Source organism: Scyliorhinus canicula, chromosome 11 (assembly GCF_902713615.1).
Source record: "Scyliorhinus canicula chromosome 11, sScyCan1.1, whole genome shotgun sequence".
NCBI classification, from domain to species: domain Eukaryota; kingdom Metazoa; phylum Chordata; class Chondrichthyes; order Carcharhiniformes; family Scyliorhinidae; genus Scyliorhinus; species Scyliorhinus canicula.
The window spans coordinates 164,207,524-164,231,946 of record NC_052156.1 but is presented as its reverse complement, the minus strand read 5'-3'; the positions used below and the strand labels follow the sequence as shown (position 1 = coordinate 164,231,946).

The 24,423-nt window shown below is 47.0% G+C and overlaps 1 protein-coding gene across 1 annotated transcript in view; it reads right to left on the bottom strand.

Moving 5' to 3' along the window:
- camk1da (calcium/calmodulin-dependent protein kinase 1Da) overlaps window positions 1-24,423 on the bottom strand; it is a 432,129-nt gene that overhangs the window by 58,724 nt on the left and 348,982 nt on the right. The window contains exons 5-6 of the mRNA XM_038811923.1: window positions 21,931-22,057; window positions 5,495-5,570 (exon numbers count right to left, since the gene is read on the bottom strand). Coding sequence (XP_038667851.1) covers window positions 5,495-5,570; window positions 21,931-22,057 — 203 coding nt within the window. The remainder of the gene's footprint in view (window positions 1-5,494; window positions 5,571-21,930; window positions 22,058-24,423) is intronic.

The window sequence follows — 24,423 nt, the reverse complement described above, 5'->3', positions numbered from 1 at the left end:
TAACCTATTATGCAATTCCGTGCCTGCAGATGTACATTAACGGTGCACATGTGGAGTTCAGCTTTAACAAAACCTTGAAATGAAATTTTCAGATTTTATATCTGGTCTCAAAACGCATTTTCCCTTGTATGTCCCAACCGGCAGAATATAGTTAACTTGTGGTCCTCCACTTGCTACCTTCCTTTGAGTAGAGATTAATAAGTTTGTATTCTTTGTACACACTGTGGACGAAGTACGTTAAAAAAATAAAATGCAATCAGTGCATTAATGTCAATAAAACACTAAGCCCAACATTCCATGAACAGATTCCATATGGTACACATTACATTGTGCTGTGTGCCGTTTTCTGTGCAAAAGATGTTAAATGAAGTAATTTACAATACATCAAATGAAGATATTTATTGTTACCCGAAGTCTGGACAACACAAGTGATGCCTGCCTGGAGCTGCAACTAAATATATCAGATGAACTGACCAAAAACATTTGAAGTGAATGGTGCTGTGGTTACACGATAATAAGAAAATATTGCCTCATTCCAGCAGGAATTATACGGCAGCATCAGCAATGTGTGTTCACCATGGCGAATCCCACTGCAAAGGTATTTCGCTGCTAAGGTTCATATTCGCTCAAAAGAAATTGGAGTGCGTTTTTCTCTACTTGCTAATGTTGGCAACAAACTTGCCTTACGTGTAGGGGAGGGGAGGAACCTGGCTTTATAATCGAACCAAGTTGTTCATAATTAATCCTAAACTCTGGATAATGTACTCGAATGTGACTCAGGGATGGTCTGAATATAGTGGTGCTTTACTCTATTTGAGTGATTTCTACGAAAGAGCAATGCATGAAAATCTCAAGTGATAACTTGTGACATTATAATTCCTATTGCAACATTTAGAATTTGAATTTCCTAAACAAGGCTTCTAATTACACCCATTCTGCCGCCACATTACAACGTGACAAGTTCACGTTGACAATGGGCGGGGTTTTCTGGATTTCCACGCTGGAGGGAAATTACAGGTTCACCGCAGCAAGGGGTACGTTCAACGGGAAAGCCCATTGACAACGGCAAATCCAGAGGGTCCCGGCGCCTGCCACTGGCGAGCTGCCCTCCTCTGCTGCAGAACATGCCAAGTGGGCGGAAGAGGAAAATCCCACCCAATGTCAGTTACAGACTCTGCACAGGCTCTGGAGCATAAAATGAATACATGAAAAAGAAGGGCAAAATACAAATGGGGTCTGAATTGCACCTAAATGCCTTCACTAATGTGTCCGCTGTTCTCTAATCCCGGCTTCCCCTGAACTCGACACTTGACCGTGGTTCCTCGTGAGCAGTGCCACAGGGGGCCGACGAGCATATTTAATTATTGTTGGGGAAATAGAACAGAACAACCAGGGAAATAACACCGAGAATGTTGAGATGTACAAGAGGCTGACCAGCATGTGAGAGAGAGAAGGGCCAGCTGTGGGTGAGTTGGCAAAATGCAATTCTGAAGAAGGGTTTTTGCATCAATAATCTGCCTCCCAATTTATAGCCGGTAAGAATCAGTTTTGACAGGTCCCACCAAGCTGGAGTTTGGCCATGGGCAGATCAGCTGCCCGTTTTCCAGTGAGCCAATTTTCCTGCAGGAACTGGCAAGGTCGACCGACAGGTCCTTTATTTTGAAACCTCACCTCTTGTCCCCCTTTTTAGCGATTCGCGTATCTTACTTTTTAAAGTAGAGCGGCCCCTTTCTTATTCCAATCAAGCTGATGCGAATTGTAACTCCTCTGCAGCCAGACTGGCTGACAGCAGTTCACTGAGTGGAGATTGAATCAAACCTCGGACCTCCCAGGCCTCTGTGGCTCACTAATTCTCCGAATAATCTTGCTACTGGCGAAATCTAGAATGTTTGTCTTTTGTAAATGCAAAATGTTATTTTAAAATCATACACTCTGCTCTTCCAAAGATTTCACTGTTGTCTATATATACATAGATATTCATTAAATATTTAAAAATATATGTATGGTTTGCATGTACAGGGTACAATTCCAAAGTCTGCATATAACCCAAAACCTGGGAGTATTGTAAACTGAGGAAAATAGTGACAGACTTCAAAAGGACATGTACATACTGGTAGAATGGTTTGACACATGTCATGCCCTAAGGCATGAAATAAATCAATAACTGTTTAAATTAAACCTTCCTTTTTAGTTATTTAAAAAGTAGCCATTGCTGAACCAAACAATGGCTGCTACAGGTCACCTGATCCACAGGTTGTCTGTAGTTTGGGGAAATTTCCAACATAAGTTACAGGACCAAAGCTCAGCCCTCATCCTTGTGGAATCTCATAAATCTCATTGTTAGGACACATTACGATCAACAAAATAGGGACGAGCAGATGATAATCTGTCTTCCCAGGCTGTTCCTATAACAAAGGGATAGCCATTGAAATTCAGCATACTTGCAGAGGTACGAAAGCCACAATCTGTCAACTCAAGTGAACAATGTGACCACAGGCATAGAAACTGCTTTGCAGTTGGCAACCGGTGATTAATGGACAGTATCACATGACCTCAGCTGCTGTCGTTTTTATATTATATTTGTAGATTCGCAACCCAATCTGCTGTCTAAACTACAGCCTGTAAACCTCAAAGCAGAACTCTAGTCTGGCCAGCTGCCTGCGTCAAGTCTAAGTCCTTGAAGCCTGTTTTCTCTGGAAGATTCCCCCATCTGTATTCCAACCTCATCTCATTGCTTCCGCATCAACTTTAAAAGAATTCTGCAACTCCTGTTTCAGCTAACTGAACCCACCCAAACTGTAACTCCTACGTGAAGCAACCTTCACTTCCTGGACACTGGCAATCACTGAACTGATATCCATATCTGTGCTCGTTTTTCTTTCAAGTCAGTCATTGTTGTAAAAAATCCTGTTTCCTACCTTCTTATTGTGTGTTTGTGTGTGTTGTAGCTGTCAACCCTAACCCTACCCTTTAAACAAACCACATCTTGAGTTTCCAATTTCAATTGCATTTTTGGATCATTCCCAGTTCAGGGCAATTGTCCATCAGAAGTCTGCATCTCCTGGGCAATTGCCGTGTAAACCTTACTTGGAAATCTCTGGGGGATTCCCCAGCGCAACTTTGAGCTACCCTACCCCAGGATGAAGCATCCTGGAGCTCGGAGGTTTCAGCCTGAACATGTTGAAGCCTACTTTCCATGAATAAAAAAACTCAACTCCTCCGGCCAATCTTGATCCCGAAGAGTCCCAGGGCAGGTTCCTATTTTAGTCACTCGCCTATTCCGGGCCTCAATATCCCCACAACGTTTGGCCAGCAAAACTAGCACAACATTCCACCTTCTCCCAAGCGTCCTGGCCATCGGATTGGTGTTTGTGGGAACTTGCTGTGTGTAAACTGATTGTGTGTTTCCCACATCACAACAGTGGCTACGGGTTTGATGACCCTCAGGTTAAATCACCACCAGAGCAGCCAATGGCCCTCTGGGAATGTGGAGACATTTATATTTAAGGACTTCAAAAGTACTGTTCTTCATCAACTGCAAAGAGCTATAGAATGACCTGAGCTCATACAAGGCACAGTAGAAATGTAAATAGTTCTATTCCTGTATTATTTAGCAATGCAAGCCAAAATCTACCTGCCTGCCAAAATAGCCTTGCTGTTTGATTTAAGATTGTCTGAGATTCTGTCGTTCAAATTGGAAGCAATAATGGTTTTCTGTCAGCGATACTACTTTGGACTAGAATTGTTTTGGATAATTATGGAAATACTAAATAACTAATCATAGAATGGTTATGGCACAGGAGGGCAGACTCTCTGCATGAGCAAATCCCTTAGTCTGACTCCCTTATCTTTTCCCTTTAAACCTGCAAATTTATTCTCGTCAGGTAATTATCCCTGACGTGGAGATGCAGGCGTTAGACTGGGGTGGGCACAGTAAGAAGTCTTACAACACCAGGTTAAAGTCCAACAGGTTTTTTTGGAATCACTAGCTTTCGGAGCGCAGTTTCTTCATCAAGTATTAACCATTTCTCCATTTTGAAAGTCACAATTGAATCTGCCTCCACCACAATCTCAGGTAAGGCATTCCAGATCCTAAACATTTGCTGCTTAAAAATACTTTTCCTTATGCTGTCTTTCATTTGTTTTGCCACTCGTCCTAAAGAAGTGTCCCCTGGATCTCAAGCTTCCACCAATGGGAACAGTTTATCCCTATCCACTCTGTCCAGACCCCTCATGATTTTGAACATCTCTGCCAAATCTCCTCTCAACTCTCTCTTCTCTGGCAGCACGGTAGCACAAATGGCTAGCACTGTTTCACAGCGCCAGGGTCCCAGGTTCGATTCCCCGCTGGGTCACTGTCTGTGCGGAGTCTGCACGTTCTCCCCGTGTCTGCGTGGGTTTCCTCCGGGTGCTCCGGTTTCCTCTCACAGTCCAAAGACATGCAGGTTAGGTGGATTGGACATGCTAAAATTTCCCTTAGTGTCAAGAAAAGGTTAGGAGGGGTTATTGGGTTACGGGGATAGGGTGGAAGTGAGGGTTTAAGTGGGTCGGCGCAGACTCGATGGGCTGAATGGCCCCCTTCTGCACTGTATATTCTATGTTGACACAAGCCTAATCTATTCACACAGCAGACCTCACGCTGGAACAATTTTTGTTAATAATTTTGCCGAAATCCTTCACATCTTTTCTAAAGTATGATGTTCAGAGTGGACCCCATACTCCAATTGAGACTGAATCAGTGTTTAATAAAGGTTTACCCTAGCTTCCTTGCTTTTGTACGTTGTGCCTTGACTTACAAAGCCCAGGCTCCCATACACCTTTTAAACCTTTCCCAACCTGGCCAGCCACCTTCAACGATCTAGTCCCCCATCCTTTTGGTTCCTGCATCCCATTGGAAAAGGTTATCTTTTATCTCTCTGCTTGTTCCTCCAAAATGTACCACTTCACCTTTCTGATGGTTCCAATATGCTAAGTTGAGAAATCTTACCAGCAACTTGTAAGAAACCCAACATAGCCGTACTTTAATATCAACTGTCACAATCTAATAATAATAATCATCATCACCTATTGTCATGAGTAGGCTTCAATGAAGTTACTGTGAAAAGCCCCTAGTCGCCACATTCCGGCGCCTGTCCGGGGAGGCTGGTACGGGAACTGAACCCACGCTGCTGTTCTTGTTCTGCATTACAAGCCAGCTGTTTAGCCCACTGTGCTAAACCAGCCCCTATAATAACCTTTTATTGTCACAAGTATGAAGTTACTTTGAAAAGCCCCTAGCCGCCACATTCCGGCTCCTGTTCGGGTAAGCTGGTACGGGAATTGAACCCGCGCTGCTGGCCTTGTTCTGCATCACAAACCAGCTGTCTAGCCCACTGAGCTAAACCAGCCTATTTACAGCACAGAGCGCATCGAACGATATTACAGGCAAGCGTGACTAATATCAGCTCTACAGAATTCACATCAATGACACTTCTGTAGGAGAAGGTATACTCACAGAATATAAGAAATGACACCAATAGACCAACAGTCAACAGCTTTGCTGTAGGGTTTCTGGGCGAGAACCTCTGGGGCTGGGAACAAAAAAACAACAATGGGAATGAATACCAAGAGTGTGGGTGGAGCACAACCAAAGTCAACATTTCCCAGTCAACACTCATCGATACCTCAGAAATATGAGATGAGTGCAAAGAATTTCAGAGGCGAATATGTGATGTCCACTGCATTACAAATGGACTTCGCCAATAGCTAATACTCGGTTGCCTTCATCCACAGAATACTGCTGTTAATCAGAAGACATTTGCTGCTCAATGCAACAGTTCTGACATAAAATTGTAAATGATTGAATATGAACTTCATATCTTTAATCTAAAAGGTTTCTTATTTCAAAAAGGAAACAGTTTTCCACAGATAATCACATTTCGATTTGAGTAATAATGTCAACTGCAGCTTATCCCTTTAAATCAGCTTTCCTCGATGAACTTGGCCAAATTGTTACAACGACGCATTTTGTACCTGCAACATGAGGTCAACTGGCCAACTAAACAATTGACACAGTTCCGTAGCAAGCAGATGAGTAGACAGTCTGTCATACGTGGGTGTGAACAGCCCTGCACTGGGGGGAAAAGTTAAGTGTTTCCCTATTTTCTACTGTTTCTGCAAATTCATTTGCAAAAACGTTGCACCTTACTGTTGCTGTCATCCCCATGAAATGAGTGCTGAGTTGAAGAAGACTGAATCAACGACAACAGGCGGCATACATGATGTGACACTTGTCTGAGATCATAAGCTTTCAGAGATATGTAACAAAGGCCAGTAAATGAAATCTACTCAATAGTAGATTTATGCTAACCACTATGCTACCCTGGGGCAGCAGGGTAGCATGGTGGTTAGCATAAATGCTTCACAGCTCCAGGGTCCCAGGTTCGATTCCCGGCTGGGTCACTGTCTGTGTGGAGTCTGCACGTCCTCCCCCTGTGTGCGTGGGTTTCCTCCGGGTGCTCCGGTTTCCTCCCACAGTCCAAATATGTGCGGGTTAGGTGGATTGGACATGCTAAATTGCCCGTAGTGTCCTAATAAAAGTAAGGTTAGGGGGGGTTGTTGGGTTACGGGTATAGGGTAGATACGTGGGTTTGAGTAGGGTGATCATGGCTCGGCACAACATTGAGGGCTGAAGGGCCTGTTCTGTGCTGTACTGTTCTATGTTCTAAGTGGTAAAGGATTGAGGGACAGATTGGCCTCCAGTTCTTATGTCCAAATGATGTGTGATTGTGTGTATGCCTATGTGTGAGCCAGTGATTCTGAATTTAGAAAGGCCGGTTGTGTGTCTAAAATCCTACCCGGAAACTGCCAAAATGTGCAAATATTTCTAAATTTGCAGATGACGCAAACTTGTGAAGTAATGTGAACTGTGAGGAACCAGCAACAGGTTTTTAAGATGGCTGGTGGAAGGGAGGGTAGAAGTGTGAAGTGATACATTTTGATAGGAAGAACATGAAAAGGCAATATAAAATAAAGAATGCAATTCTAAATGGGGTGGAGGGACACAGGGACCTAGGGGTATTTGTGAAGGTGGCAGGGCAGGCTGAGAAAGTCATTAGAACAGCATGAGGGAGGATCCGGGGCTATAGAAATAACGACATGGACGTGGATTTTCACAATGACAGAGAGACAGCGGCGGAAGAGTATGGTCGTTGCGTGCCCTGCCCCCAAACATGGTAACTACCATTTTCGAGGGAAGTGGAAAGGGCCTGGGCTAAAATTTGCACATGTGGAGCTGCCAATATAAAACAGCAGATGTCTTGGATCCTGTCTGATTTACATTAGCCAGGGGTGGGAAACATGACGTGTGCGGATTGGGCCTGGTAAGAGCAAGTCTAAACTTTGCAGGGTCCTTTAGAGAGGTGGAATTTCCTTTTGTAGAGGTAGAGTACCACTTTGAATATGGCCCTCAGGCAACTTTAGAAATGGTCAGGTGCCCCACGGAATTGATACAAGAGGACATGAATATGTATGAGAAGTGCATAAACTCATTAACTGTCAAGCTCATTGGAACTTTCAGAAGTGCCAAATAAACTGTCAGAAACAAAAAGTTTCAAAATGAACTGTCAAAGGTAATTGGCAAGTTGTCAAGAGATATAAAACTTCTGCCCTTTGAATTTAAAAAAAAGGTCGAAGTCACGGTAGCACATGGATCCTGGGTTCGATTCCCGACTTGGGTTACTGTCTGTGCGGAGTCTGCACGTTCTCCCCGTGTCTGCGTGGGTTTCCTCCGGGTGCTTCCGGTTTCCTCCCACAAGTCCCGAAAGATGTGCTTGTTAGGTGAATTGGACATTCTGAATTCTCGCTCTGTGTACCTGAACAGGTGCCGGAATGTGGTGACTAGGGGATTTTCACAGTAACTTCATTGCAGTGTTAATGTAAGCCGACTTGTGGCAATAAAGATTATTATTATTATAATACAGTCACATCTGTTCAGGTATTATACTATTTCTGCTACGACACAAACTATTGCCATATGGCACTGACGATAACAACATTTATGATTCTTAAAGGTAATGTTGATGTGGCATTCAATCAGGAGCATTGGGATTGTGCCAAAGCTGAGGCAAAATGGGCAACTTCTGTCGGCCGTGGCTTCAATTCAGTGCTGACTTGGAATACTGGGAACTGATAAAGAAACCTCAAATATTTCAGCCCAAAGCACATCTGGTGACATAATGAGATTACCAACTTCTTCACCACAGCTTGCTGTTTGTAATCCCATTTCAATGGCGTGCAAGTAACATCACTTGGACAACTGCGTCCTCGTAACCAGCCTGCTGACTGGGATAATATCCAACCATTCGAGCATGCAAAGCCAGGCAATCAAAAGCTTAAATGGTGATGGGGCGTAAACATTCACCAACACCGCCCGCTCCCCCTGCAGCTTACCACTAACCATCACATATCTCCCGCCACATCATCATTGCTTTGTTGTTGGTGCTGTGTCAGGGGGCAGGAGAGGGTTGTCATCTGTGGGGGGCGGGGGGGGGGGGGGGGGGGGGGGGGGCACCTTGCAACTTTAATCCTGGAGAGGTGAGGATATGTGGAGAATCTGACATTTTATTCAGCTGTCCATTCTGTTAGGTGATTAATTAGGTGGAGTTGCGTCTGTGATAGGGAGGGTGTAGTGACATGGGGGAGCTTTCTTGACACATGTTATCTTATATGTCCTTGAGGTTTATTGTTTTAGGAATTTGTATAGGCAGAGGTCAGGGGATCACTACTTAGAGGGAATCACTTGAGGGTTAAGCTAATAATAATTGTATTATTATTTTAATATCCTGGTGCACTTTTGCTGCTGAGTTACACAGTCCCGTGATGCTGTCTGAGCCTTGTCCAACTCTCCCGATTACAAGGCTTCACCACTATTATCCCAATTTGATCTGTAGTCAGCTGCGTTGAGTCTATTGTATCGGTTGGGCTGTCATCACTCAAGTCTCGGCTACAGGGAGGATTATGATAAATGAAGGAAAACCACTTCCTGCATTTTTACTCTACACCATTTAGAGTATTCACCACATTAACGAGTCTTAACATCGTAAAAGTTAGATCTGACTTTCGTGCAGTTGCTTTCCATTAACCCACTGATTATTTGCAGATCTGATCCTGTTTTTCATTCCCTTGCAACTACCATGAAGAAAGTTCCTGCAAATAAAATTCTGAATAATGCTTCTCTGTTGAAAGGGCGACAGAATATAAATTGGTCTCAGTTTACATCTTGGTGCTCAAATAATCGACATGGAAATTTGCCCACAGTCATTACACACGAAAGGAGAAAAGGCAAGTGGCGAGCAAGGCTCTCTGCCCTTCACAATTACTTCTTTTGTGGTGACTGATGTTCCTTGTATAGTTCTCCAAGATAGCTGAAAGTCGTAGTGTTTACAAAGAACATCAAGCTATGTATTTCAAACAAAGCTGGTTTATTGAAATTATTCGCACACTTGACTAAGTAATAGCTAATAAAACAACAATATTAAATCTATGCTGCAGTAGTCTATAATGTCTTTCTAATACAACTAACACGCTATCTCAACCTCACTCTATCCTTCTCCTTTGCCTTCTCCCAGAATGCTTAGAGACGCAGCCTTTTATAAGGCTGTTCAGTGATGCCATCTAGTGTTGAGATACATGAACATCATCTTGTTAAACCTTTACACTCCTTAGATTATACATATAATTACAGTGACTTGATAGGTTAGTCCAACTATGTATTCCAATGTGTCTTTGATGACAGGGACCTTTGAAAGGCATCAAGAATCTTAGTTTATAAGGTTGTTGTGTTGACTGTCCTCCCCTACTGTAGCGAAACCTGGGTTGCCTATCGACGCCACGTTAAGATCCTTGACAACTTCTGCCAGCGTTTTTTGTGTTGAATCTTTGGGATCAAATTGGAGGACCGCCAGACCAACGCTAGACCCTCCATCAAGCTGCGTCTACCAGCAGCGAAGCCCTGCACCCGCGGGACAACTCTGAGAGGCCGGCCATTCTGTCCGGAGGCCCGGAAACCACCTCCCTCAGCAGGGTTCTCTTCTTCCAGCTCTCCGTTGGCCAACGCTCCGAGGCTGGCCAAAGGAAGGGGTATAAGGATCTGCTCAAGGCTGCCCTAAAGCCGGGAGGCATGAACACCACTGGCTGAGAGAGGGCTGCAGACTGTTCCACCTGGTCCAGCAAGACACAAGCGGCTTTGAGGCTCAGGGACTTGACAGCAAGGCAGAACGACAGCGGCAGAGAAAGGAGGGGGCAGACAACCCGGGGCTGCGAATCCCCCCCCCCTCCCCCCTCACCATGCGGCAACATGCCCCCACTGCGGAGGAACTTGTGGATCCAGAATCGGGACCCCCTCAGTCGCCTAAAGAATCACCAAGGCCGGTGGACGTCCTTCTCGATTCAAGGACCAGCCGCCACATCCCAACAAGACACCGATCAGCAACTGTTTACATAACGGCTCTGATATTGGGAGTCAAATTTCGGAGCCACAAGGTCATGCTGCAGCTGTACATAACTCTGGTGCGGCCGCACCTGGAGTACTGCGTGCAGTTCTGGTCACCACATTATAGGAAGGATGTGGAAGCTTTGGAAAGGGTTCAGAGGATATTTACTAGGATGTTGCCTGGTATGGAGGGAAGGTCTTACGAGGAAAGGCTCAGGGACTTGAGGTTGTTTTCGTTAGAGAGGAGAAGGCTGAGAGGTGACTTAATAGAGACATATAAGATAGTCAGAGGGTTAGATAGGGTGGACAGTGAGAGTCTTTTTCCTCGGATGGTGATGACCAACACGAGGGGACATAGCTTTAAATTGAGGGGTGATAGATTTAGGACAGATGTCAGAGGCAGTTTCTTTACTCAGAGAGTAGTAGGGGTGTGGAACGCCCTGCCTGCAACAGTAGTAGACTCGCCAACTTTAAGGGCATTTAAGTGGTCACTGGATAGACATATGGATGAAAATGGAATAGTGTAGGTCAGATAGGCTTCAGATGGTTTCACAGGTCGGCGCAACATCGAGGGCCGAAGGGCCCGTACTGCGCTGTAGTGTTCTATGTTCTAAATGCTCATCCTATCAGTGACAGTGAGTGGGGCAAAGAGCAGAAATAAAAAAAGCAGGAAGTTGAAGTGAAAATGGAGGCAAATACTCTTTTTGCTTAAATTACTTGTTAATAAAGACTGAAGAAAATAACAAAATGGGGACCCCCCTACTTACAAAACCTCAAAGTAGAAAATTTATAAATGATCATTTCTCAAGCACTTGACAATTTTCTCTGCAATAATTTTATCCTCAGAAGTCACAGAATGAATTGAGACTGTGTGAGCTTCGCTCTGCCATACAAATTTAGGGTAGAGGTTAATCTGACGCGATACTCTAAAAACAAAGATTGCCTCGCCCTTTTTCAGGAAGTCAATGATCTTTTCCATTTCAATCAATAAACACAAATATCGCCAAGGTCCCAGAGGACCATAGGCTGCTCTGAGAGAGCCGATTGGCGGTGATTTAACCTGAGGGTCACCACACATCAGGCGAGGGGCAGGGTTCAGAGGTCAGGGCCTTCACGAATAACCTCAGCCCGTACGGGAATTGAACCCACGCTGATGGCGTCGCTCCGAATCATGAACCAGCCATCCAGCCAACTGAGCTAACTGACCCTCAATCATGAACGTTCCCTGTGAAGAATTAATTGCAATTTGGGGGTCTTTTCAAACTCCTCCCAGTTTTCCCACTCCAGAAAATTTGTACATTTTCTCTCACATCTGCACCTTCCTCAGGTGATAGGGATTGAGGGAGAGTGGTCCAACTTTCACACAGGTGGTTTCTATGTTGCTGGGTCTGTGTCAATGGCTTCTTGAATACAAGTTGCCATATAGAGAATGACAAAGGCATTTCATCACATCTCTGAGGCGGTCTCGAGGTGCTTTGTGCACAATGAACAACTCTGGGGGAAAAATGGTGGATATGTACAGAAGGGTGGCACGGTGGGACAGTGGTTAGCACTGCTGTCTCACAGCTCCAGGGTCCCAGGTTCGATTCCTGGCTTGGGTCACTGTCTGCGCGGAGTCTGCACGTTCTCCCTGTGTCTGCGTGGGTTTCCTCCGGGTGCTTCGGTTTCCTCCCTGAACATCCAACTTGTGTACGACCGCCACCTCATGCACGTGTGTGCACGCTTCCCACGGAGTGTGCTCGACAGCTGCATCCTGGGGCAGTCGGAGATCGCGGCGTTTTTGGGAACCACCCCACGATGATGGGTTGGCACTTGGGGGATAAGTGTACCCCCTGAGGTCCTGGCTAATGAAGCCAATATGGAGCCCGGAGACCAATGCGGAGACCCAATATAACGAGGCCCACGTAGACACCTGTTTTGTGATGGTCTGCTCTGCCCGCCACATCCTAGCACATCAGTGGGGTGACATGCTGAAGGTGGCCACGTCAGAGGAGGAGGAGGACGAGGAACAGCCAGACTAGGAGGGGGCCTGGGGAGGGCTGGCAGGAGCAGCCGGAGGACAGGCGGTGAGGGTCTGGCATGCCTGGAGGACCAGAGAAGTCCTCATCCTTTCAACTTCTCATAGGACATGGCTTTGACCATCATATCCCCCCCCCCCCCCCCTTCCCACCCCTGTGAGCTCCAATGGCTACTGCACCATGATATCGATGCCCTCAGAAATGCCCCTCTGTGAGCGGGCCACGTTCTGGAGTGCCTTGAGAATGCCCACCTGTGTCAGAGACACGCCCCTCCCCCCCCCCCCCCCCCCTCCCCATTGATTGGGACATTCTGTCGTGGTGATCTGCCATGGCTGTCACCGACTGAACAATGCCTTGGACACCACCAGTCATGGTGCTGACGTTCTGCTCCAGTCCACTGCGGTCGCTGTTGGCCTCGATGCCATGCATTGGACTGGGACCCAGCTGGGACCTGGGATCCAGCAAACCTCCGGCTACTGACCCTCCTGGACATTCCTGTGCATCAGCAACTGTGAGGTGCTCGCCAGAATGTGCCCCTGAAGCCTGTTCACTAATGTTGCCCATCGAAGTGTGTGTCTCTTCGTTTGTGGAGGTGGGGATGGCAGCAGTGACACTCCAGGGCCCATTCCTCATAGTGGGTGAGGATTCTAATGCCCGGCACCCCGACGCCCATCTGGGCCCTTTCCCGGCCATTGTGTGCCAACCTGCCCTGCGAGGACTCAGAAGGGACATTCTGAGCCACACGCTGGCACCAGCTGATCCTCCAACCCCCTCGGGGAAACAGGGTGTTCCGTCGCAACACCTCCCCCTTCAGCAGCCTGGCCAGGTTGGCATCTCCGAATCGTGATGCGGGTCTCCTTGGCATGGCTGCGTGCTGTCTGGGTTTTGCATGGAGGGAGCGGTTTACGAGCAGCTACCCCTCGTTAGCGGAGGAGCTGTCAGGCGCAGTCCAGGTGAATCAGCTGGTGAAATAGCCATTCTGCCATGAAGCCCATTGGGCATCAGTACCGGCCCTAATTGGCGTTAGATACCGTTCGCAGTCACACCAGGTCAACCGTTGGGGCGCACCCGGCAAATCGCGCTCACCACCGCACTTAGTGCTTCTCCTGTTAGACCGTGCCATGCCCATAACCTTTCTCCGTTAGACGTTGGGCATAATTAACGAGAGGAGATCCAGGTCGGAAGAAGAATCCACCTGACCGATCCTGATTCTATACCTTCTCTTGCTTTTGTATCGGCTGAAGCTGCCAGTAACACCTTGAGTCAAGCAATCAGACGGAGCCATTGAGTTCTGTGGGAGAAATTCATTCCTGGCCAAGTTTTCCATCCTCCTCCAGTTAAAATAGAAAACACAAATGCGAGTATCTATTAAAGTAATGACTTCATTTCTGGTTTGTTATGCCTTTGAGAGTATTTCTCAATTTCTGCAAGAGCTACTTATTTTGCAAAAGATTGTTGATTCGTAGATGTTGCCACAGGGAACATGCCTCAAAGAGCACTTGACGCCAAGCCATGTTGATCTGATTGACAATATGTAGGAATGAAGCTTTACGAGTTGCAGAACTGATATTGTAAAGTGTCATCGCCGGCTGAAACCTTATTCCCAATCTTCTCTTTCCATTTTTCCGTGTTTGTCTTCTGTGTTCAGATCGGTTTGCCCCAGGGGCGAGGTAGCTGGGAGGGGAGGGCTCCGCCAACATGGAATCATGGCACCCGCACCGTCCAATTCTTTGAAAATGTGACGGGAAAAGTCGGCAAGGCAGCCGGCGTGCTTCCCTCTGCTTTTCCTGCCCGAGACAGCACTTTGAAACAAAACTGTAACATTCCGGCCTATCTGTGTGGTTACTGCCTTAATGGTGATTAACCCCTTTGATGCTGTGTCCGGAGCGTGTGTCCAGTCTTATGACCAAAAAGTCAGCGCCGCCTCCGCACCGATGTTCCGCCCGGTGGGGGGCTAGCACCAGCGCCACGTAAGGCCCCCCCCCGGCTTCACCTGCAGGTACGGACAGAGAATTGCCGGGTCCGCGGTCGTGCCGTAAAACATGGCGCCAGCCACGCGTGGACCTGGCCTGCCAGATAGTGCCCCACTGTCACCCCCCCCCCCCCCCGCCACCCCTAGACAACCCACCCCCCCCCACCAGTCCCCCAAGCCCCCCGGGCCAGCGGAGCGGCTCACCCCCTGACTGTGGCAGCGGTGGGCACAGTCCGCAGACACCACGCGAGGTTGGCGAAACCTCAGACCACAAGTGATCCTCGCCATCGGGAAATCGGCCCATCGGGGGAGGAGCATTGGGCGAGGGGCCTTCAGGTAACGTCCTGAGGCTGCCCCAGTGGCGTGCGGCATACTCACCGATGATGCCGTTTTGGAGAAGGCGGAGCGTCTGAAAACAGGCAGCGCCACTGATTTTTGCGTCAAAAGGGATTCTCCGGCCAATCACCGAGTGTGATTTTGGCGTCAGCAATCGGAGAATCTCGCCCTGAGTTCTCCCGTCGGAGCTGAATTGCACCAGGTTTACGATCTCCTTGCAATCCCCTTGCAGTCGTAAAGTGGGACGCAAATTTATGCATGGTGTGGAATACGAGGGAATCCCAAAGCCGCCTCTTGATCAAAGAGATGCAAGTACACTCCAAGCATTAAGTGCACTCCTGTCACTCAAGCATGTGGTTTCACTGCACTTACCTGTCTTTGATGTGGTCAGTGTGTACAAACACTGGGGTTTCACCGCTTGGGCCACTGAAACATGAAGGGACGAATTGTTCAAAGCTGCTGATGGTCTTTATGAGCTGTCAATCAGAGACCACTACTCGAAAGCTATGAATGGGAAGGCACAGCTGCTCTCCTTCGAGGAAGGGACATGTGGAGCTGCAAGGTAAGTGTTACAGCTATAATGCTTCCAACTGCCCCTGTCTGGACTGCTGTCTAGCTTCCAGCCAGGACTCCCTTTTCTGGGAGGTGGAGTCTGTGCCAGAGGCAGGGGGCGTCTTTGGAGGTCTCTTTAGGAAAGGGACCCCTGCAGGTGATCCTACTATTTCAGGGGTCCATGTGTGGGGATGGGGCATTCCCCTTATTCCAGTGATTCTGGGGACAGTCCCCCTGTCACAGGGGCACCTGGGGGGGAGGGGGGGTTTCCCTATTACAGTGACTTTTGACCAAGATTTTGATTATCTGCCTTCATATATCCTTACAACTCAGTGACATACTTTGTATCATAATGCTCCTTTGTTGTTCTGCAATAGACAAATGCAAGTAGCTGTCGTCATTGTTGTTGCTGCTCTGCAACTGACCACCAGGGGGTGGTCTTCGAGGCTAATAATGGCCACCTTGCTGATCTTCCCACTCTCACTATGGCTAGCATTCTCTGGTCGTTGGGGTTCGCTGCTTCTGCCGGCAGCGTAACCCCCCGCCCGCGGGCTTCCCGGCGGTGCTGCTTCAATGGGAAATCCTCTCGACAAGCCGCAGGAGTGGAGAATCCCGCCGACAGAAAAGGCCACATTGCCGAGAAACACGGGGCTGGAGGAACGGACAATCCTGCCCTCTGGGCAAGTTCCCGATTTCACATTCCCGTCCCAGGCTCTGTGGCTGAACAGGCTCGAGGGGCTGAATGGTTCCAGTGCTGCTATGAGTCACTCCCGATTATGCTGCCAGCAGTACAGAATAACCATTATGATTTCGGCACATCTTGCGAAATGCAAATGTGAAGCTCAGCATCCCCCGCAACAATTCATCTTGAAAATGCTCTGGAGGCAGCTATTATTGTGACATAATGGGGGGAGAGCTACAACGCACTAAACATTAACTTCATGGTTTTCCGATGTGAAATTAAAGCTGAACGTATTACTCCATGTATGAACACCATGTTGTTAAATTGCCCTTTCATCATCAGAAGGACACTGATCAATATTGCCGCAGCAAAATTTCAACACAGCACAGACTGAGTCATTTTGTAGAGGATTAAAAAAAGGACCAATGCTTATAGTCGGAAAACAATCTAAATTCCATTTCTCAAACAGTTGGGAGATAATAGAAATCCCTTCAAATTCTGTAATTGCTGGAAGGATTTCAAGATCAGAAAATGATAGTTGTGTAAATAGCTAACGGGATAGTTTCCCTCTTGTTCAACTCAGTGGTCCCAAAATAAGAAGTCGGAATGGAAATAATTGAAAATTCACCCAATGCAGACACCACTCTGCTAGTGGCAGAATCTATACTGCTGGGGTGGCTGAATTCAATACAAAAAGAGAATGATATGTACAGTTAGAAACAGTGGCCTGTTGTGATTTGGCTTCCGGTAAGAATATGGAATTCTTCAGTTTTTGAATGGAGGGCCCCTTCTCCTGTTGATTCCCTTATTTCTTTTATTTTGTTGTTATCATTTTTGATCCATGGATCTTTAATGAAGACATATCTTTAAGTTGAGCAGAGGAAGTGAGGAACTCAAAAGTTTCAGTATGTGCTATGTTTTAGCGTTTGAACAGAAAGACTCAGACTTTATGGCACCCACAAGATTGGAAGGATTTGGTTAGATTGGTTGGCTGGTGGCCAATGGATTGGCCAGGGACTATATTCTGCCCAGCAAGAGACAGTGATAGGATCCTGCCAGTTGTTTTCAGAGAACCCGGGAGAAAGCTCCTGGAGGCTGAGAGGAGAAATTGTGTTTTGCTCTCTCTCTCTCTCTCTCTATTTCTCCCAAATGTTTCCTGTCTGCTGTTTTTGAGTCTGCAGAGAGGTCACAAGACCTTGATGAGTCAGGAGTGAAAGCCTAGATTGAAATAATCTAACTGGAAGACATCCATCTTGTAAGGAACCTCTTTTAAATCCTTGTCTGACCCTTGTTTTTCTTTATGTTCTGTTTTGTTGGATTCCACAATTATGCAGATGTTGGTTTTAAACTGAAACACCCCTGGTCTAATGTGCCATTTGAACTGGCCCAAGCACTTCCTTCGGTCCAGTGTGCTATTTGGCATAGTCCAGTGATGTCATTTTTATGGACTTGGTTAGCGGCCAATCAACTCTTCTGAAATTCCGGGACTTGTTCAGTTCTTGATTTTGATTCGTAGAGTGCTTCAGAGGTTTCTGGGAAGAAGACGCGCAGACCCCATTTTGCTTTCAGTTCTGCTTAGAGTTGGAGACCAGAATGGAGCAGGTCTGGACACTCTCTCTATCAGTTAAGGCTGTTCAATTAAAACACCCTCTCTATCAGCCCTGTGGAATTTTAACCTCTGATTGAAAGGCTGTAAGCTGACTCAGTAGCCAGGTCTGTGAAAACCTAAACTCTGTTTCGAAAACTGAGGAAGGTAGGTTGCTGATAGCTCTCTCCTGAAACCTCTAGAGGTCTGGAAGAAAAGACCCCTTTTCTCTGTCTCTTCACTACAATTAATCTTGATCTGCAGAAAGAGCAGATAAGCAATCAAGATGCAGAGTGGACAGAAAACCCTCTTTTAAATTTTCAGGCAGAGAATTCTATGATAATCTCAGTGGGACAGAGGTCAGTCAAGTCAAAATGACTCCCCAGAGGAAATTCTACAGTCTGTGGGTTTTAATTGAAGGCGCAGACTAGAGGGTCCGATCCAACCGGTGGATTTTGACACTTTGTCTCCCAAGAGGATCACCACCTACAAGGACCTCAACCTCCTCAGCAAAGATACTCATCTCACATTCCCAGTTTAATTCCCCGTATTTTGATCCCCCCCTGCCCCCACTGTGAGTCTGTCTTGTGTGTGTGGGGGGTGGGGGGGGGGGGGGGGTTGAGGATGGGACGGTGTTAGGGGAATAATTAGATTAGCCGACCATTCTTCTATTAGCGCTATTATATGTTTATCTCTCTTCCTGTTATGAAAAAACAATTACTAAGTTTTATTCACACATCTGGGGCAAAATTGTCCGACTCCCGCAGGGTCGGAGAATCGCCCGGGGCCGGCGAAAATCCCGCCCCCACCATGGCCGGAATTCTCCGCCACCCGGGAATTGGCGGGGGCGGGAATCGCGCCGCGCCGATCGGCGAGCCCCCTGCGCCGATTCTCCGGCCCGCGATGGGCCGAAGTCCTGCCGCTGAGAGGCCAATCCCGCCGACATGGTTTCAACCACCTCTGGTGGCGGCGTGATTGGCAGCGTGAGCGGGCCCCGGGGTCCTGGGAGGGGGGGGCGTGGGGCGATCGGACCCCATGGGGTGCCCGCACGGTGGCCAGGCCCGCGATCGGGGCCCATCGATCGGCGGGTGGGCCAGTGCCGTGGGGGCACTCTTTTTCTTCTGCCGCCGCCACGGCCTCTACCATGGCAGAGGCGGAAGAGAACACCCTACCGCGCATGAGCCGGTGGTGGCGTCAGCAGCAGCTGACCCACCGGCGCATGCGCGAACTGGCGAAGGCCTTTCGGCCAGCCCCGACGCAGGCCGGCGGGCGTCAAAGGCCGTTGGCGCCAGTTTTGGCACCAGTCGGCGTGGCGCCAACCACTCCGGCGCGGGCCTAGCCCCCAAAGGCGCGGAGATTTCTGCACCTTTGGGGAGGCCCGACGCTGGAGTGGTTGGTGCCACTCCGCTATGCTGGGACCTCCGCCCCACCGGTTAGGGGAGAATCCCGGCCCTGGTGCCTGTAAGTTACTGGAGCAGTCAAAGATCAAAGATCTCAGGAAAATATCCAAATTATTGGTTAATTCACATTTGTTGGAACTTGGGGGTCTGTGGGGCAGGAACTGACCGGGAATAGCCTCGGTGTCGCAACAATCTGAAACAGAGACTTGTATCCTTGTGCTTTTAGTATTTTTTACATCCCCCTTTCCCTCTGTGTTTGTCTGGTGTGCACGTAGAGGGTATGGGCAAGTTAAAGGGACGGGGTAGAAATTAGATAGGAGTCAATCAGTTGTATTTGCTGCCTATTTAATTATAGTTATTGTTATTAATAAACGTTAGTTGTGTTTCCATTTACAAGCCTGGTGACTGTCATTATGGGGCAGCCAAGGGCCAAAGACTGGGTATTTTTAAAATTAAGAGTTAATTTCAAATGTGTTGTGTCTCAGGGTCAGGCAGGTCTGGAATTGACCACGCACTGTCCCAGGGTGACATAACATGAAAGATAAATATTTTATAAGAAGTGAAAGGAAAAATCAGTGGCAAAGACCACTGAAAATACCCAGCCTTTAAGGACATCTCGTCTGGGGTGTGTCATTTCCCTGCAAACAAGTAAAATGGTGTGTCTGATCCTGCGATCATTTCCTGTTGTGGATGCTGTGAGAGACCTCCAACAGCCAACAATGATATGAGGGGATTCACAGCAATACCTCCATGATGCCCAACTCCAACAAGACATAGGAGCTGAATTAGGCCACTCAACCCCATTCTCCTGCCTTCTCCCCATAACCCCTGATCCCCTTATGAATCAAGAACCAATCTATCTCTGTCCTAAACACACTCAGTGATTTGGCCTCCACAGCCTTCACCGGCAAAGAGTTCCACAGATTCACCACCCTCTGGCTGAAGAAATTCCTCATCATCTCGGTTTTAAAGGATCGTCCCTTTAATCTGAGATTGTGTCCTCTGTTTCTAGTTTTTCCTACAAGTGGCAACATCCTCTCCATGTCTGCTCTATCCAGGCCTTGCAGTATCCTGTAAGATTCAAAAAGATCCCCCCCTGAACAACAGAGGATCTAACCAACTCGCCTTGACATTCATTCGCACTACCAATGCTGAATTCCCTACGTTTTCCATGATCAACATTCTGGGGTTACCATTGACCAGGATCTGAACTGGACTGGACATATAAAATATTGTGGCTACAAGAGCAGTTCAAAATCTGTGAATTTTGTGGGAATAACTAATTTCCTTGACTCTCCAAAACCTGTCCACCATCTACAAGGCAGAAGTCAAGTGTGTGATGAAATACTACCCAATTGCCTGGATGAGTGCAGCTCCAACAACACTCAAGAAGCTCAACATCACCCAGGACAAAGCAGCCACGCTTGATTAGCAGCCATCAACTAACATTCGCTCCCTTCACCACCGATGCACAGTGGCAGCTGTGTGTACCATCTACAAGATGCACTGCAGGAACTCACCAAGGCTCCTTAAGCAGCACCTTTCAAACCCAGGACCACTAACATCTCAAAAGACAAGGGCAGCAGATACATAGGAACACCAACACCTGGAGATCCCCTCCGGGCCACTCACCATCCTGAGTTGGAAACATACCGGCCGTTCCTTCACTGTCGCTGGGTCAAAATCCTGGAACTCCCTTCCTGACAGCACTGTGGGTGTACCTACACCAAGTGGACTGCAGTGGTTCAAAAAGGCAACTCACCACCACCTTTTCAAGGGCAATGAGGGATGGGAGTTAAATACCGGCCTAGCCAGCAACACACATCACCCGAAAGAATTTAACAAAATCTGATGGTTATGCTCCTGTGTAGCGATGCAGAGGCCTCGATCAATGATCCAGAGACGTGAATTCAAATCCTACTATGACAGCTGACAAATTTGAAGTTCATTTAATAATCAATCTAGAAATAAAAGCGATTCTTAATAATGGTGAATTTGCAACTTGCAAATCATTTTAAAATCTCATCTAGTTATCCTACATCCTTTAAGGGAAGGCGATCTGTGGAACTCTTACATGGTCTGGTTGCCTATAACTCCAGACCCACAGCAACAGGGCAGAAATGGCTGTCACGAGGGGGACATAATTTTAAGGTGACTGGAGGAAGGTATAGGGGAGATGTCAGAGGCAGGTTCTTTACACAGAGTGGTGGGTGTGTGGAATGCATTGCCAGCAGAGGTGGTGGAGTCAGAGCCATTAGGGATATTTAAGTGACTCTTGGACAGGCACATGGACAACAGTAAATTGAAGGGGTGTAAGTTAGGTTGATCTTAGATTAGGATAAATGGTCGGCACAACATCGTGGGCTGAAGGGCCTGTACTGTTCTATGTTCTATGTTCTAACACAGTTGACTCTAATCTGAAATGGCTTTGCAAGCTGCTTACTTGTTAAAAAAGTGTTTTACCACCACCGTCTCGAAAGATATAAATGTTGACCTTGTCACTTCCACGTTCTGTGCACCGATTAACAAAGAAAGCTCCTCTGGACAATTGATTAGCATTTTCACTGAGAATTCTGAGGATGATTGAAACAAGGACTGTAGCGATTGAAGCAGGCGACTCACCCATCCCCTTCTCAAGGGCAATTAGGGTTGGGCAATAAATTCTGGCCCTGACAACGATGCACACAAACAAAAATGCAAAATGGGAATGCAGTTAATCTTGTGGTGGCTGACAGGTTAAACGTGGATTTGTTTTGAGCTTTGTGTTGGAACGAGATCAGATTTGGCAGCAAGGAACATTCTAGTAGCTGTCTTTTTCCCCCTTGTAGGGTCGTTCATGTATCAAAATTCAGAGTGAAATCAGTGAAAGACTTTCGAACTTTCCAGAACCTCCCATTCCAAGGAAGTCACTTACCCACATAGCCTGGGGTGCCGCACGCTGTAGACATAACATCTCCTGTGCCTTCCATCTTGGATAGACCAAAATCGCTAATCATAATCTTGGATTCTTCATCAGGGCTGAAGTACAAGAGGTTTTCTGGCTGAGTAAAGATTTGGGAAGAAAAACACACAAGTCTATTGTTGATTTTCTTGTTGTTTGGGGAAGAGAGACATTCAATAATTTAAAAATAAGAGTGGTACTAAGAATAATTTCCTTGAGAAGATGAACCAGCTGGGTAGAGCACATCAGTGAGTAAATTGCACCGGATCTATGGAAAAAACATTCCTGTTTTTTCCTGTTCCCGTACTTCCCTTGGAACAGGTGAATCCAGTTTCTAGAATGTTCTACAATGTTGTCAATTCCATCTGGCTGCCATCAGGCCAAACTGAAAGTATCCTATTTTTAACTTAAACAGTCTGAAAAATTGGAATTTACTGAAAAATGCATCCAAGGCAATGCATTTAAAAATTTAAAAGTATTGATCAAAAAACAATTAATAGCAGCCAATGTGGGGTGCAGTTGCAGTGTGGCTATGTTGCTGGACTGCTAATCCAGGGCAATACTGCTGGATTAATGCAAATTACTGCAGGTGCTGGAATCTGAAACGAAAGAGAAAATGCTGGGAAATCTCAGCAGGTCTGGCAGCGTCTGTAGGGAGAGAAAAGAGCTGACATTTCGAGTCCGATGAGTCTTTGTCAAAGCTAACAGACAGAGAACTCGCTGCATTCGCTGCTCCCAATGTGGTCTCCTCTATATCGGAGAGACCAAACGCAGACTGGGCGATCGCTTTGCTGAGCATCTTCGGTCTGTGCGCATTCTAGGGGCTGGTTTAGCTCACTAGGGGCTGGTTTAGCTCACTCGGCTAAATCACTGGCTTTTAAAGCAGACCAAGCAGGCCAGCAGCACGGTTCGATTCCCGTACCAGCCTCCCCGGACAGGCGCCGGAATGTGGCGACGAGGGGCTTTTCACAGTAACTTCATTGAAGCCTACTCGTGACAATAAGCGATTTTCATTCATTTCATTTCATTTTTCATTTCATTAATTCAGGACCGTGACCTTCCCGTTGCTTGCCATTTTAACAAAAGACCCTGCTCCCAAGCCCACCTATCTGTCCTTGGCTTGCTGCAATGATCCAGTGAAGCTCAACGCAAACAGGTCAATCTTCAGGTCAGGCACGCTACAGCCTTCCGGTCTCAACATCAAATTCAACAACTTCAGATGATTAGCTCTACTCCATCTCGACCCATTTGTTTTCATCCCATTTCATTTTAACTGTCTTTTCCCATTTCCTTCTTGTTTTTATTAATATATATTAACCCCCCTCCATCTTATCCACCCTTTCTCCTTTTTGCTTCCCCCTTCCCCTCCTCCCACATCTACAGTTCATCCTCTGATGTTAGTTTCTCTGCTGTTTGCTCTTTCACATTTTCTGTTCTCTCTGGGACCGCCATTAACCCTCTTTCCCCTTGGTTTCTGTGGCCATTAGTACCCGGTTTCTCTGGATATGACTCATCATTTATTCTCACTCCACAGTCCAAATATTTCCCACTTGCCCTGTCTTATAGCTTTGACAAAGAGACATTGGACTCGAAATGTTTGCTCTTTTCTCTCCTTACAGATGCTGCCAGACCTGCTGAGATTTTCCAGCATTTTCTCTTTCGTTTCATGCTGGTTTAATGATTAGGAGATATGAGTTCAAATCCCTAAATGGCAGCTGAAGAATTGTAATTGGAAGAACAAAATCTTGAATAAAAAGGTAATTGGACTAACGGCGACCATGAAAGTAATGAAGAAAATCTGCTCCCCTTCCCCCGTCTGGCCTACACGTGACTCCAGACCCATAATGTGTGATTGACTCTTAGTTGCCCTCTGAAATGACTGAGCGAGCCACTCAGGTGTCAGTGCTGTGCACAGCAGCACAGTGGTTAGCACTGTGGCTTCACAGCTCCAGGGTCCCAGGTTCGATTCCCGGCGGGAGTCACTGTCTGTGTGGAGTCTGCACGTTCTCCCCGTGTCTGCGTGGGTTTCCTCCAGGTGCTCCAGTTTCCTCCCACAAGACACGAAAGATGTGCTTGTTAGCTGAATTATCCCTCAGTGTACCCAAACAGACGCCGGAATGTGGCGACTAGGGGATTTTGACAGTAACTTTATTGCCGTGTTAATGTAAGCTTACTTGTGACACTAATAAAGATTATTATCATTATTTGTATTCAAGCAGACAGGCAGCTCACCATCACCCTCTCATGACCAATTAGCACAGAGCAATAAATACCAGTCGTGCCAGGGATCCCATGAATGAATTTGAAAAAAATCTAGCTTTAGCACATTGGCCTTGTTCGCGGTTGATTGCCGGTGTGGTTGTAATCCTGAGTGCAGGAGCTTTATCAGAGGACATGGTTCAGTCCATTTACTGAGGGTGACAGTGTGAGCCAGAGAATTAAGCTCCTACACTTGAAGTAACATAA